Source organism: Acomys minous (assembly GCF_964271855.1).
Source record: "Acomys minous genome assembly, chromosome: 1".
Classification (NCBI taxonomy): Eukaryota; Metazoa; Chordata; class Mammalia; order Rodentia; family Muridae; genus Acomys; species Acomys minous.
The window spans coordinates 123160591-123177451 of NC_140483.1; the positions used below are offsets into that span (position 1 = coordinate 123160591).

General features: G+C 40.6%; 1 protein-coding gene across 1 annotated transcript in view; it reads left to right on the forward strand.

Annotated features, from left to right (window-relative positions):
• The window catches only part of RUNX1T1 (RUNX1 partner transcriptional co-repressor 1), a 143126-nt gene that overhangs the window by 94994 nt on the left and 31271 nt on the right, over nucleotides 1-16861 (forward strand). Inside the window, 2 exon segments of the mRNA XM_084787266.1 lie at nucleotides 1-149; nucleotides 11373-11623. The exon segment at nucleotides 1-149 is cut by the window's left edge and continues 33 nt beyond it. Of these exon segments, the coding sequence (XP_084643392.1) occupies nucleotides 1-149; nucleotides 11373-11623 (400 nt within the window).

The following is a 16861-nucleotide window of genomic DNA, read 5'->3' on the forward strand; positions in this document are numbered from 1 at the left end:
CACTGCGCAAGGCTAGCCAAACAGAACCCTGCCCAGTACCTCGCTCAGCATGAACAGCTGCTTCTGGATGCCAGCACCACCTCCCCTGTTGACTCCTCAGAGCTGCTTCTCGATGTGAACGAAAACGGGAAGAGGCGGACTCCAGACAGGTGAGAGGAAGGAGGCCCTGGGACTCACTGTGGCCTCTCCTCCTTTCTAACCTAGGAGGACATGCTTTAGGTCACCTTGAAGGTGACAGTGTAATTTATCTCTCACAGGACCAGTCTGGCTGTCTCATGCTGGACTGGGGTTTTACAGAGATGTGGGTCTCTGCCTTGTGTCTTGGTAGCTATTGTGCAGATTGACCTGCGGGTTTCATGATTAAAACTAAAGTGTAAAGATGAGTGATTGGCGGAAGAACCGAGTACCAGCAAGGGTTCACAGACACCTCGGCATTGAAATTCTCACTGATTATATAGCGTGAGCCAACCATAGATTTTACCCTCCAATGATTGTGAAAGTTGCTGTTCTGTTTCCTTAAATCATGATGCTTTTGAAAGCTGGCCTATGTGTGCTTAGTCAATGGACAGAGAACTGTAGCTATTTGATCTAAGAAGTGCTATATGAATGAAGAGAAAACTTATGGGAAGTCAGATGAACTGAGTCAAAGTAACGGTTATGTGATAGAGCTAGTAGATAACACTTTTGCTGATAAATAATTGTTTACCAGCCAATATTTAGCTCATCAGAGACTCTGCTCTCAAGCCTAAGAGTTCTAAGACAGGAAAAGGGAGCCATCTCTCCATTAAACCCACAGCTTAATGGTTGAATATGGCATACACATGAAACTTCTACATGGTTTTTGTTGTTGTTACTGTTTTTGTCATTATTTTGTTTTGTTTTGTTTTTGTCTTTGAGACAGGGTTTCTCTGTGTAGCCTTGGCTAACCTGAACTCCCTTTGTAGACAAGGCTGGCCTCAAACTCACAGAGATCCTCCTGCCTCTGCCTCCTTGAGTGCTGGGATTACAGGTGGGTGCCACATTAGTCTTATGTAGGTAGCCACTGCTACTGTGAGGTCATGGGTGCAGAAGGTAGCATTTCACAGCTCTTTCCTGCCATTACATTCTTTCTTCCCCTTCTTGCATGATCCTCACTGAGCCTTAGGAAGGGTGAGATAGATAGTTCATTTAGGGATGAGTAGCTGTTGAAGCCTTCGGCATGCTAAGTTTTTAAAGGAGCTATGTAATCTAAGTAAGGGTGTGAGTGACCCATTATATGGGTCAAGGGTAGATGGTTTACTTTTGCATTTCTTGCCATTATATATATGATTATAATGAACACATTATAATCATAGGAAATGAGTACTCTGTTCAGGTATTGAGGTATTCCATGTTTCTGGGAAGATAAGTACGAGACTGGGAGAAAGAGGATTTGTTTTGAGGAGGGTATAACAGGGGAAGATTTGGATAGCTATGATAAAGGCAAAGATAGCATTCTTATTCTGATGGTTCCTTGTGTGCATGTGTGGGTACATTCAGGCCTGCAGACTACACTTACAGAGGTCTCCTGTCTTATCCTGCCTGTCCTATACTGCCCTTATTTAGGACAGTAGCTGCAGTCAGATTTCCTGTGATAGTTCTTTGGGTGGAATATTCTTTCTCAAGCAGATCTGTATTTCACAATGGAGAGATGGAAAATAGGTTTCCTTACTGTTGGGAGGAAGGGTAATGAGGATGTGTTGTGTAAATACCTTTGTATCTTGTGGGAATTTTATCAATGCCAAGAAAATATGGGTCTCTACAGTATGATTTTGCATATATTTCCTGCATCTTGTTTGCATATGCATTTTCTTCTTCTTTGGTTATTTATTTGTACATCCTGCTCTACTATATGAAATTTTATAGAGTATATAGCTGTCTGACAGCAGAGTTTTTTGTTATTTCAGTGAATGTTTTGTTGGTGCATATGGTCTGACATGGATGAGCAGCCACGGTGAGAATTTGGAGTCTATTAAAGTGGCTCATTAAAAAGATCAATCTGTTTCTGTAATAACACTGGGAGCCATCAGTCACTGGAAGAGGGAAAAACTGACACCTGAGGAGAAAACACATTTTGATAATTTGTTCATGACATGCCATGAACAAAAGAGCACTCTATATTTTGTTTACAACTTTGGGGGTTTAAGTTCTGTGATGATTGCCAACCTAATGTATTTCAGGGGTGGGCTTTGGCAAGATTAACTTTATTCTTATTCATAAATTTATTTTCACTTGCTATGTTTTGTTTTGTTTTTTTTAACTATCATTGTTGTTTTTTATTCGAAACAATTTTATGTAACTTAGGCCAGCCTTGAATGTTCAGTGTAGCCAAGAAGATCCTCCTGCCTCTACCTGACAAGTGTTAGCATTGTAGACATCCACCGTTGAGTGTGGCTAGTGTAATTGTTATTTACAGAGAAGTGCATGCTTTATAGAAGTTTATGGAACCATTCCTTTCCCTTTTTCTATATGGAATAGTAAAATGCTTTGCACTTCCTTATAAAATTAGCCTGGGCAGAGAGTCCCTGATCAATTGTACTGAATGTGTAGTTCTATGGAAGAATATAAAGCCAAAACACACAACAAAACAAAAACTCTAGTATTTATTTTAAAATCATGCATTTTGTTGTTCTTTTTCAAAATAGTAGGGAAAGAGAAATCTGATTTGTAGGGGACGTTTATTCTTGTTTATTCCTTTTTCTTTCTTTCTTTTTTTTTTTTTTTGAAATTTTCTTTAGTCATTTTGTAGTGAGTTGTGAGGAAAGGGATGGTGAACTTGGTGAACTTTTTTTTGAGCCAATTAAATACAATGAACAAATAGAGGGAATCGCCAGCTCTTTTGTCTCACTGTCAGTGTTCTCTTTCTTTTCCCAGAGCGTTTGTACAGCATGTGCTTATTTTGCCTTGTACGTTGCACTGTCACCTGGTACTTTGCTGTTCCTCAGAGAGCTATCCCTCCTTATGAGAGCCAATGAAACCATCCTTGCTTTTGGATGGGTTTCACTGCTTGTTTACTTTCTCTTAACCCACTCAGATGATTGCTCCTGGGTGCCAATTTCCTTACTCTTTATCGTCATTTTGATATGAACTCGTTCCTCCATTTAACACTCTCAGACTTATGTTTCAGAAGCTGCAGAACTAGATTAATATGCACCCCGCCCCATCAATAACTAAACATTTTCGAAAAGCAACTTGTTTGTATCTTAGACCTACATCACTTGTCACCTGGGAGTGTTCTTATGGATGACCAAGTCAATTCCTTCTCTTCATAGTTGAGGAAATCCAGGCTTAAAGAAATTGCTCAAAGTCACAAAGCTTCTTAAAGGAGAACTAGATGTATATTTGTGATTAAATAAAGAAGTTGTACAAAATATGTTTGAATACACAGGATTTAAATAAGGAAAGCTCAATTAAGAATTAGATTTTGTTTTCATTCTCTAATTAGTTTCTTATTTGTAACTACAGAAGTAGGTAAATGCCATAGTATAATGTTCTTAGGGTTTATAAGTGTTTTGTAATGATAAAAATATCCATAATGAGCCAGGTTACCTGCCTTCATGAGTAAATTCATAAATGCTGAAGGTTAGAGATCAAAAGGTTGTCATTTTGAAGCTGTGTTGGTTGAATATGTAAGGTTTGGCACTAGTTTACATGCTAACTGAACTGTGTATGTCCATTTCTTTTTAGTAATATTAATGAGATTTCAGTGTTTTTGATTTTCTGTAAAAGAAAATGTACATACACATTAGGGGAAAACTGCTTGAATACTCAGCTCTATAAATAAGAACCAAGTCTGTCTGATCAACTGCATTTAGCATCTCATGAAAAAAAAGTAGAAATTTTTTTATGATAACAGTCATATTTTTCATGCATTATTTATGCATTCTTTGGTTTCAGGGAGCATGCAGTAATCTCTGTGGTAATTATTTTCTTAGTCACATCAATGACGAAGCCTTCTGGTGAAATAGCATTGGCTGAGAAAGAAGATGTGGTAGCCTTCCTGTAGGCTCCAGCTGCTCCAAACAACCCCTATGCCTAGCTTCCCATTTATGGTGTGAGTCCTCATTCTTGCATCTTACATGTTAGGAATCTACTCATGCCTCCAAGCGTGACTCAGTAATGTATCTGTATCTGTAATGTGAATCAGGGGTTCCCAGTTACAATTGTGTAATAACGGCCACTGTTTATTGAGGTCTTAGGATGTGCCAGGCCTTGCCCTAAATAATTCAACCACTGACCTACAGTATTGTGCACGGATTCAGGAAGGTTATATACTATGTCTGAGGTCACATGACTTACAAGAGCGGATCCTAACCCTACGTTCTGCAACTTCAGCATTTCTGTTCTTAAAGCTGTGGTTTTCTAGTGCTGGCTTCTACTTCCACAACTGGAGAATGAAGTACTTTGATGAACTTGTTGGATGTCACATATGTGTTCTTCGTTATTTCTTCTAGTCCCTTCAGCAGGTCTAAAATAATCAGTCTTAATTTTGCAAACGGAAACACTGAATTCCTGAAAAAGTTTAGCCTCCTGTATTCATATGGCCAGAAATAGCAGAGAGAAATGCTGGGGCCAACTCCGCAATTCAAAAGCCCCTGTTCTTCTGAGTGTATGTACATTCTGGAAAAATCCCTTTTTCTCTCTGATGTATCTTAGCAATTATCCTTGTTTGTCTTGTAGGAGAATGTAGAATCCCAGATCGCCAGTTGTGTAATATTTAATTTAGTGAAGAATTTACTCTTAGCCTGGGAATAGGTGCCGTATAACTACAATTTCACCACTTAGCTAACCATGGCAGGAGGATCTCAAGTTTGAGGCCTGCCTGGACTTCAAGGAAGACAATGTTTCATGTTAGGGTTGGTATATAGCTCACTGGAAGAAGATAGAGCACTTTGACAGTGTGAACAGTGTTCTAGTTCAGTGTGCACATGCGCACAGAGTTTAAGTTCAGTGGCAAGTCATAATCTCATAGACTAACATTCCGTTAATATCAAGTCTACAGCAGACGGGCACATAAATAGAGGCTCAAGGAACCTCATGGAAAAGGAGGCAGGAAGAGAGTAAGAACCAGAGACATCAGGAGAACAAGGTCTGAATCAGCTGAGCAAGGCTCATGTGAACTCAGAGACCACAGGTCTCAGCAAGCACAGAGGCTGCACAAGTCTTCCCCAGATCTTCTGCTTATATAGTATAGCTCCCAGTTTAGTATTTTCATGGAATTCTGGAGCGTGTGAATGAGTGTGTCTCTGATTCTTGTGCCTTCCATTGGGTTCTTTTCCTTCTGTTGGTTTGCCTTGTCCAACTTGAGTGTGATTGTTTTTGTTTTATCTTACTATATTTTATTTCGTTAGGTTTTGGTTTTGTTGTTATCCCCTTAAAAGCCTGAGAGACAGAAAGGGTGGGAAGGAGAGGGAAGGGAAACTGAAAGGATTAGAGGAAAGAAAAACAGTAATTAGGATATATTATGTGAGAAAAGAATCTATTTTCAATAACAGGGAAAAGAAAGACCAAAATCTCATCTTTGATTTTCCAGTGACGCTTGGGATGATGCATTACATATACTAATACTGGAAACAAAACACAAAGAAAATAAGCCTCTCCCACTTAAAACACAATGCAAGCTAAACTTACCACAGTCGTTTTCAGTAACATTTACAATTATTTCTTTCCCAATAAACTTTTTGTTTGTTTGTTTCTAAAAGATATATCTCTGATGTACATGAATGACCATAGCTGTGAGTGGCCCAAGAACCACATGTGGAGATTGGCTCCAGGACCCGGGGACACTGAGGGCTCCTACTAGAATATGCAGATGACAAGTTAGAACAGGGAGACAACTAGAGGAAACACAGGATATTTCTGCAGTGGGAGAGATCAGAAGATGCAAAAGGGACAGTCAGTGACGCGCGAACTATTGAACAGATGGTCTGTGTTAGAAGGCATGTGAAAGAAGAATTCCTCCCTCCCACTTGGGGAAGGGAGGCCCAGGTGGCTCCCTGAACCAGAATGTCATAATCTTTGAAGGTCCATGCATCTTTTGTGTGTCTGGAGTAGCAGACATCCACCTGCCTCTCATATCTTTCTGAAGACAGTTGTGCATGTTGCCAGAACGTGTCTCTCTTGGGTAGTTGTAGCAATAGAGAGATTAAAGGTGCTTTTCTCCATCTGGCTTGCTAGTGATAGTTCTGTGGCATTCCAGTATTTGTTTCTCTTTCCCTCACCATCTGAACATCCCCTTTCTTGAAGACTGATAAGAAAGCACAGAAATCACTGCAGGTTTTCAATGGAGAATTAGCTTCAATTTTCTTTTTAGGGAGACAGGAAGATTTATAATGTATTTTTGTTGTTGTTTCAGATAGACATGAAGAGAAATTTTATAATGTAAAATTCTTATTTAGAGTCATCAATCTCTGAGCAATATATGAAGAGATTTCTTGTACAATTATGCTTTGAGAATGGTTTTTCCCCTTTGAGTCAAGGTCCGAGTCATGCTATGAAGATCTTAACAAACAACACGTTTCAGAAGAGGGGAGACATGTTTGATATCGAGTTTTAATACCCTTAATCTTTTCTCTAATTGAACCATTTCCTCCTAAAGTTGAGATATAGACATGAAAGGTTTAGGAAAAAAAATGAAATAAGTCTTTGCGCTTGGTGGAAGGGATTTCAGATCGTTGTTTCCTTCCTGCTCGTCCTCTCAGAGGGACAGTCCAGGGTTGAATATAGCTGTGGAGACAAACAGCAAACAAAGTGGGAAAACAGCCTTGGCTGTGCTTAGATGCTCGCTAAGCATCTAAGTGGGAGAGTGGATGGAGAGCAGAGAGGTCTGAGTAAGAGAGGATGGACCAGAAGTGTATTAGAGAGCACCAGCATAGTCTGAGTCTACAGAAGAAGATAGTACCTGAGTTCTAGAGTTAGTGTAGGAGGTGATAAAGGAGGGAAGAGAGGGCAGGCTGAGTGCACGCAGTTTGGAATGTCTGTTGACCGCAAGTAAGTGAGTTATGTATCCATTTGTAACGGAAGCAAGATTAGAAAATTAGGTGCTTCCTTTTTTCCTTTTTTCCTTTTTTCCTTTTTTCTTTTCTGGGGGTCTTACTCTGCACTCTAGGCTGGCATCAAACTGGAAATCATCCGTGTCAGTTTCCTAAATGCTGGGGTTATAAAGGCATGCAGCACCACACCGGGACGAGTCTTCCCCATTCTAATGTTTCTTAGGCAGTGGAGCACTGCCTATCCCCAGGCAAGTTTTATGGAAGTTTTTTTTTCCCCAATGTAAACAATACATCTAGAGGAAAGGAGGCGCTCAGACCCACTTGCATCACTCAGGAGGCAGTTCTTGACTCTCCCTGTCCCCTGCTCTCCATGCCGGCTTATTTTCCTTGTTTCCCATCTCCTTGAGTGATGGACGCTGTCTGTCGTATGCTGCAGAGGGACGGTCAGTGCACACTGCCCATCAGGGCTTGACAAATAAAAGAAAGACTTATTTTATTATTTTTTTAAATTATATATGTGTGTGTAGGGGGCTATCTGTTTACACACAGTGTGCCAGAGACATCTGATCTGGAGTTAGAGGTAGTCGTGAGCTGTTTGACCTGGATGCTAAAAGTCAAACACGCATGGCCTGTTTTTAAGACTATGCTCTTAGTCACTGAGCCATCTCTCTAGCCCCTCATGTGGACCTTAAGGTTTTTCCAATGTTGATTGATAATCTCTGTGACTGAGGAAGTAGAAAAAAATACCCTCAATATGGTAAAGAACATAATTAGGCATTTTAATTGTTTCCCTGCTATTTTTAAAATGATTTTTCCCATTTTATTGAGCAGACATCTGAGGCTAGAGTGCTGAGTCTCAGCTGGGCTTAGGTCAGACCTGGCTCCCTGTTTGGACTCAGTGTTGAATGATGAGCTTTCACTCAGACAATAGCTTCTGGCTGGGGAACCATCTTCCACGTAGCCTTGAGGCATACTGTGGTGACTTCCTTGTAGATTTGAGTTATTTCAAGGGGAACACCAGTTTGGGACAGTGAAAGGGTATTTAATTTTGTCTAATACACTTTGAAAAGGGCAACAAATAAAAATGCAAATATGGAATTTACCTAAGCAAATGAGGTATAGCCAGTTATAGGCATTTCTAAGACACGGAGACAAATGACAATTAAGTTGTTTTAGTTACTACTAGGGACACATGTCTGACTAGACAGGGTGATCCTAGGAAGCTTCCAAGCTCTATGTCAGTGCTATGTTCTGAATGATAATTACCCTCAAGGAAATGGGTTCTGTCACTTTACTGGTTCTCAGGGTTAGGGGACTCTGTCTAGAAGGCAAGGACCTTATAGAGAGTGGGCCAACTCACGAACCTGCTGTGCCTGTGTTTCAGGGCTTGGAAAAGGGCTTTGCCCTCTGTAATTGGGTCATTGAAGTAAATGTAATCATCAGAGGCTCACAGAAGGACGGAGACAGATAGTAAATCTACCCATCTGAGATTTGGCAGGATTCTTTCACTGTTATATGTTGCTGTGGACTTCATTGAAATAAGGAAAAACAAAAGCTACAAGCTTTACTGGTCTGATCCAAATGATTCAAAGATATATGGAAATGCTATGGAGTATATTTTTATTTCTGCACACACATATACATAATACACACACACACACATTATAAATAATGCATTCTGTAAAACAAAGAGTGTGTGGGTTTCACACTTAAACTTGGCCAGAAAGCCGTCATCTCTGGAAGCTTTAACCTTTATAGTAATGCCATTGGCATTAGAATATTATAATAGGAACCTTATAATAATATCAATATTAATTAGGACGGTAATGATATTAGGATATTGTAAGAGAAGCATCGGGTTGCTGGGTTTCCCAACCAGAAGGGACCTCAGATGTCATCTAGTCCAGTGGTTTTCAAACTTGATTTTTAGCAGCAGATTGTTCATTTCTTTCAAAATGAAATCTTAGGCAGAACCTCCTTTTATAAAACAGGTAAGAATAGTCCGTGGGTTTCGCTGGCCCTTTAAATCCTGATTGGCAGGGCAAACCGTTCTTCGTTGCCTACAGAATCCCGTGTGCACGTCAGGTGTCAAAGTTTGAAAACCACTGATCTAGTCCAACCCTTTCATTTTACAGATGAGCAAACTGAGGTCCAAAGAGGTTAAGTGACTTGCCCAAGGTCACACAGCTAGTCGTGGAAGAGCCAGGACTAGCTCTCAGGTCTCTTGACTTCCAGTCCCGTGCTCTTTCCACTACACCACACTGCCAGTAAGGTAGGTGCTGGGTTAGCATTATGTTCATAGCTCGTCATAGTCGTCACTGCTTTCCGACTGATGTATGCTGGTAATATGTACTGAAATGTCAAACTGTATTATTCAAAAGTGTATAGGGTATGAAAGTACACATTAGAATCACGGATACAGACTCACAATAAATCAATATCCACAATGTTTCTTTCCACTTTAAAAATGATTTAGGTAATGTCTGAGCTGTACTGATACTTCAGTCTGATTCCAGGGATCAATAGGTATAGAGTCAGTATGTTAAGTGCAGACACATGCTCGAGGGGAGCAGCATGGAGGCTCCTGGCTGCTAGTCCCATGGTGGCCATGCATGACTGTCATTTCCAATATCAGCCAAGTCTCCCGTCTCCTCCTTTAACTTGTACTGGTCATGTACTTATTTCGCATTAAACCCTGCAGGCTTTCTTTCTGTTTCTTGGGGGGAGGGGGCTTGCAGTCTCTGTCCCCAACCCCTTTATCTTTCCCTGGCTGGAGTGCATAAATTGTCACTAGGACTCCATCCTATAGGGATGATGGGAAGGTCCTTGTAGAGCCCTGCTGCCTCTGATTATCTACACCCTTGACTCAGTTTCCCCTCCATTGGCTCCTTTGCTTATTATCAGATAAGAACTATCACTAATGCCAGGAAAGAAGAAAGGCGCCTAATAGGCTCTGTGCATATTTGCCAGCTTAAGACTGGAAAGGCTCATGGAATTTTGCAGCCCGTGTGAACTGCTAGGGTTCTTATGAAGCCATTTCTCTTGGAAAATAGACGTTAGCAGTATTTCACTGGCTTGATTTGGAGAGCCAGCTGATGACAAGATGTTAGCTTTTAGGCTCTGCTTCCCGACAAAGAGAGATGTCCCCGTGTGCTTCTTTCCTACTGAGTCCATTGGGTTGGGGAAGTAGAAATGTATTCAGCAAGAACCTGCTTTCTCAGGCCTGCTTGTGTCTGCAGATCCAGGGTCAGTGATAAGCTGGCTGGTTTCACTTGTGAAACGCATCTCTCTTGAGTGTCAAATTCACAATGCAACATGGTGAAGTTCATTTGGGGCGTTTCTGTCCTGTTGTAAGACCCAACAACTCCAGGCAGGGCACATAAATTCTCTAGGGATGAATTTGTTCAGTTGTAAAGTCAAGTAGGTGCCAGGGCTGAGAGTAACTCAGTGGTGGAGAATTTCCATGTTATTCCTTGGGTTCAACCCCCACCACCACTCTTTTAGAACAAAAGGAAAAAGCTGGCCAGGTTTTCCTTCTAGTCTTAGCTGTCTGTATGACTGTTGACTGATTTCAATTTGGGTGATGGAAGATAATGTTGGGGATCTAGGCTTAATGTATGAGTTCAGTAGAACGCAAATGGAATATGAAAACATTTTGTGTCTTTGAGATCAAGTTGTGTGACCATTAGTCACTGGTGGCCATCAAACACCTGAAAAGTGGCTAGTGGAGAACTGAGTGTTGACCTTTATGTAACTTGAATTAGTTTACATTGTAAGCTGCCATTTCCAATAAAAGAGCTCTCAGGTGTTCTTGGGGACAAAACTCAGATGCCAGGTGGGATGGATTGGCTGACATTCTTCATCTAGATAGTAAATATGCTTTACTCTGATAAAACATCACTGAATAATAGTAGGTCTTTTCTCTGAGGTTTTTGAGACAGGGTGTCAATATGTACCCCAGGTTGGTGGTACATATCCTCCTGTCTCAGCCTTTCAAGGGCTTGGAGAATAGGTGTGAACCAGCTTTGCAGTAGGCAGGGACTAGGTTGGCTTGTTAGAAATTAAGTGCCTTTTTGCACAAACATGTCATCTGTAGGAGACTGGGTTTCCTCCTATTTGTAACTTAATCACATGGACTGTAGCTGCAAAAGTGTTTGCTGGTTCTATTGTAAGTGTGACATTTCTTGCTCTTGGCCAGGTAAACCTTTCAGGCTAAGTTTGTACAGGGTTTCTTAGAAACATTAATTCGTATCTTACTGGCCACCAAAGAAACATTCTCTTGCATAGTAAAGCTCAAGTTGGAGAATCTGGACTATACTGAATACTTTATGAAACAAAACTCTTTTTTTCTTCCCTCCTCAGAACCAAAGAAAATGGCTTTGACAGAGAGCCTTTGCACTCAGAACATCCAAGCAAGCGGCCATGCACTATTAGCCCAGGCCAGCGGTACAGTCCAAATAATGGCTTATCCTACCAGCCAAATGGCCTGCCTCACCCCACCCCACCTCCACCTCAGCATTACCGTTTGGATGATATGGCCATTGCCCACCACTACAGGGACTCCTATCGACACCCCAGCCACAGGGACCTCAGGGACAGAAATAGACCTATGGGTAAGCCTGAAGGATCTGTTTTCTTCTTTGGGGAATTGGATGTTTAGAGATTTGTGCCATTGCTTCTCACCTGAATTTGAACATACAATCTTGTAAATGCCTCTCTTTGCGTTGTCTCCTTTATGAAACTCTATTAATATGCTGTGTCTCTTCTTTACTTACTTGCATTTTAATTAACTAATTAATTAACTTCAAGACAGTGTCTTGTTGTATAAACCAGTCTGGCCTCAAACTCACAATCCCTCTTCCTCCTGAGTGTTGGGGTTCTAGGCATGCACCAGTATACTGCGGCATCACTTGTATGCTTTAAGAGAACAGGTTACCATTGTGTCTTCAGAGAAGAACATCAGATATAATATAAAACCATCAAGTCTAGTTTCAAAAGCAAGATGGATTTTCCTTGAATTCTTTTATTTGCTATGAGGTTTCATATGCAATACTGCCAGAGAGGTTTATTTATTTATTTATTTATTTATTTATTCACTGAAATTTTGTGTCAAGGGTGATTTCAACATTTCTTGTCTCCATACTATCTCATATTTCCAAAGTATTATATGGCATCTTGTCTGTGGCCCAACTTAACATCTTTTCTTTCAGGGATGCTTTTATACATTATTCTAAAATGCTCAAGATAAGAGTAAGTGTCCTTGGTGGGTGCAGTAGTTTGAGCAGACCCCAGGGCCATTACATGCAGTAAACATTGAACCTCTACTCAGATCTAGCCAATGGACAGAGCATTCTCCACAGCTGTGTGGAGAATGGGGACAGACTCTGACATGAACTCTCGTGTCCCATATTTGACCACTTCCCCTGGGTGGGGAGGCCTGTTGGCACTCAGAGAAAGGATAAGCAGGCTACCAGGATGAGACTTGACCATATGGTGGGGAAGGAGGTCCCCTTCTGTCACAGACCTAGAGGAGGGGAAAAGGGTGAAAGAAGGAAGGAGGGAGGAATGGGAAGATACAAGTGGTGGCATAACAATTGAGATGTAATCTGAATAAATTAATTAATTAAATTAAAAATATTTTTTAAAAGGAGTAAGTATCAATTTTACATCAAATATCAGAATACAGAAAGAGTGGCTTTGGGCAAATATATATTCTGTTTGCCTGTAGCCACATCTCCATTTCACTGGAAGTGAAGTTTTTAGGGGACATTACCTTATGTAGAGCAAGTGTCCACCATGAGACCAGCTGGATAAAGGACACAAGTTGTGACAAGTCACTGTGGTTGATGTGCTGACATCATGTTTGTTAAGTGTGCTCTTCTTGGGGTCACCTATAAGTCCTAACTTTTGTTGAGTAATCGACTCAGGTGTGGTAAGCACCTACTTTCGTGATAAACAAAAGCAGTTGTTAGCAAACACACCTAACATGGGCAATTTGGGATTCAGTAGGCTGCAGAGAAGGGACAAACTCTAGGCGAGAAAACAGAAAACTGAGCTGAGGATGCAGAGCTCTGGGAAGCACAGTCCACCACCTGGCCACTGCTTGAATAATAATGGCAGTTGCTTTTGTCGCCTTCACAGGCAGATACCTGATAGGCAGAAATTGATATGAAATTTCCAGCTTGATTACTAGGAGGCAGGAGTTACCATATGGAGGGCTCATTGCTGTCTATGTGCAGCCTTCCACATGTTTATAAAGCGGCAAGGGAGAGTTGGAATGGGAGGAGAGATGACGGAGGGTTTGGTTGCGAGATGGTTAATTAGTACTTCTGGCTCCCACAACAGTGATTTATACATTTATATAGTGTGTCAGACAAATGGTGAAGCATATAATTTGTGCTTCCTTTGTAGCCAATCTGTCTAACGTGCATGCAGGTAATATTCCTAAAGAGATTTCAGAAGTGGCTATATGAGTTCCCAGTCTGTACTGATCACACGCATCAGATATGGTAGCAACCCCCCTCCCTTTACAAAAGCTTTCCATTTATTCATGGCTCAATGCCTGAAAGCTGTAAGTGCTCGTTTTTTATTTTTATTTTGAGACAGGCTCTCTCTACCTAACTCTGGCTGGTCTGGAGCTAACTATGTATACCGGACAAGTCACAGGGATCCATTTGCCTCTGCCCCTCCAAAATGCTAGCTTTAAAGGTGTGCACCACCACGCCTAGCTCTAACTTTCCATTTTAAAGCAACAGTGGGGTCACTGGGAAAGTGGCTCAAAAGATTTACAGTTGTGGTCATAGAAAAGGCATCTTTCTTAAGCAAAAATCGGCATTTGGTGAAGTATTAGTCACTATAAGCTGGGAATAGGGTAATGAGCATGAAAGTAATCGTGCTTATGTGCACTGATTATGTTTTCATGTTGTAACATGAAATGTCCTCTTATGAATTATGTCACAGCTATTAGTTTTGCGCAGTTTTCTCCAGATCATGTGTCTTGCCTTTTAATTATACTAGCTTTGCTAATCCCTATCAATGTATACAACTACTGAGCCATCCCTAAAGTCTGGCAGAGTTTAGTGTGTGTTAAGGTAAAAATCAAATCTTGATGTGTGGGAAACAAGTTGTGGTGCTATATAGCAAGTTGCCATGCTGAGGGGTACAAGAAAATCAGCATAGAGGTATGGTGTATAAATGCCTCTTATGTGGGGGCTCATTTGCTCATAGAATCCTTGAATGAAGTAACTTTGTAAGCAACATTAGTTTATCAGTAAGCTTAAAATTTGGTCCCATTTATCTAGAGTCTTCTGAGACCAGGAACAACTTAGGTCTGAAAATTATTACCAAATATCTCATGAATGGGAAATGTGCTCTTAATTCAGGATGCCCATTAGCCCCTTCACGTCCTTCTGTGTTACAAGTGTGATCAAACTCGTGTGGGGCTGAGAAGTGTGTGGAATTGAAATAATGATAAACGTAAACATTCACTTTCTTAATATTTTCTTTTCCTTTTTTCCTTTTTGGTTTTTCAAGACAGAATTTCTCTGTGTAGCCTTTGGTGTCCTCGACTCACTTTGTAGATCAGGCTGGCCTCGAACTCACAGCTATCCCCCTGCCTCAGCCTGGCTGAGTGCTGGGATTACAGGCATGTGCCACCACTCCCAGCTAATTTTTTTCCTTTTCTTATTCATTAGACCTAACCATGACCCCCAGACTTCAAATGCATGAACCAGTCCTATATTCAGTATTCATCAAATACTGAAGATCAAACATGTTTCTAATGTTGTTATTATTAATTAATATTATTATTAATTATTACTATAGTGAGATGGACCCTAGCTTCCTATCACTCATCAATTATCCTTGGGGTTAAGCATGTGTATCAGTATTGACCTAGTGTACTGAGCCTTACTATACTTGTGACTTCTATAATTCTTGATTCTTACAGGCAAATATCTAAATGCCACTGTCCTTGTCACATTTATATTCTTATCACTCAGTAGTTGTTTTCTGCAATGACTAATTTTAACATTAGTGCTTTTTTCCCCTAAAAACACAGGCAACAAATAAGTCAACAAAAATTACATATTTGCAAACATTTCAACTTGAAATAATCACAACAAACAGAGCAATAACTAAATATTACTTTCCCTCAGAGTCTTTTCTGTTATGCAAATCAGTGAAACACATTTGCAGTATTCCCTTTTTACCAATAGGTGGCATTGACAATTTTAACTTTTAAAATGTAACTCTGAATATTTTCTAATTGGACAGAAATAATGCAAAACATTTTATACTTAGCATTTTTTTTTTAGCCTAGGAAAGAACTGTAAGGGATTTATTTAATCCAATCAGTCATAGACACACATATATTCATGAATGAAAACCGCCTTTTGACTCATCTGTTTTTTTTCCCCTATAAATCAGCTCAGAGAAAGATGTCAAACCACTTGCATTTCATAGTAAGTGGAACACAGTGTCTTCTAAATCTAGTGTCAGTCAGCTCTTCCAGAAGGTCCTCCAGGAGGGGTCCTTCGTGTCTGGAACCTGCAGACTTTCCAGCCCCGGTTTTCTGTAGTGTGAGGAATGGATACCAACTGCAGGGATTCAGCCATTTAAAGTGGAAAATGATGTCACAGACTAATTGCCTTCCTTTGAAAGAGTGCAAAGCTCTTTGTCCACAGTGATTCTGTAAGATGATCCCCTGGCCAGACCCTTCTGCCCTTTCAGGGAGACACATGGACGTTGTGTTCTTGTGAGCATCTTTGCTGCCTTTTCACATATGTTAATGTCGATAGTGAGCCAGGAGTAGTTGTTCACATCTGTTATTTCTTACTTGGTGGGCAGTGTCAGGTGGATTGGCCATGAGTTCTAGGCCAGCCTGGGGTAGAGAGAGACCAGGTGTTAGTCCAGCCTGGTGTAGAGAGAGACCATGTATTAGCAAAAGAAAAATCAGAGCTCACTTGGGAAGCATTTTCATGCTGTCTTATATTTGTGTACCCATGGATGTAGGGCATAGAGATCTGCACCAGTATCTTCCTCAGTCCATGTTTTGGTTAGTTTTTGAAAAGAGGTCTCTCTATGTATCTAAAACTCCCTGAGTCATTTAGACTGCCTGGCCAGGTAGCTGTAGGAATACCACTGTCTTTACCTCCCCAGGAGCTGGGATTAAATCATGTTCTTTTTGTTTGTTTGTTTATTTGTTTGTTTGTTTTTCAACACGTGCACTGAAGACCCAAATTAGGTTCTCTTGTTTGTGGGACAAGTATGTCATTGACCTATCTCCCCAGACCATGTTACTTTTTCATAGCAGCAGCAATACAGAGGAGGCTTTGCAGACATGATCTTTGAGTTAGAATTTTTAGTTCCTTGTCTTGAAAATTTACTGATTATTTCATAACTGGCATGTCAACTTTCTTTTTAAATAAGGAGGACGCTGTGGGGCTATATATGGCGCCTCATGCCCCACCTCCTAGCACTTTGTAGACTGAAGCATAAAGATTGAGAATTTGAGGCCAGTCTGGGCTTCAAAGTGAGTTCCAAACCAGTCAGCTCCTCACAGTGAGAACTTGTCTCTAAAAACAAACAAAACAAAATAGTTAAAAGAGACAACGAAGAAGATCTCATTTCTTCCCACTTTTTTACATTTTGTTAAGCTGAATGATCATTGGTAGCTTTCGCATTATCCAAGCTTTTGGTCATAAGCCTAGAAAGTTTGTGTTCATTTATAACTGTGCTGAAATGTGAATTTCTTACCATGATTCTTTTGCAAAAGTATAACCCATGTAAAGTAAGTTACACTGTCCTTACTTTTAATGCACTATAGCGACATTTGATGCTGTATTGATTGG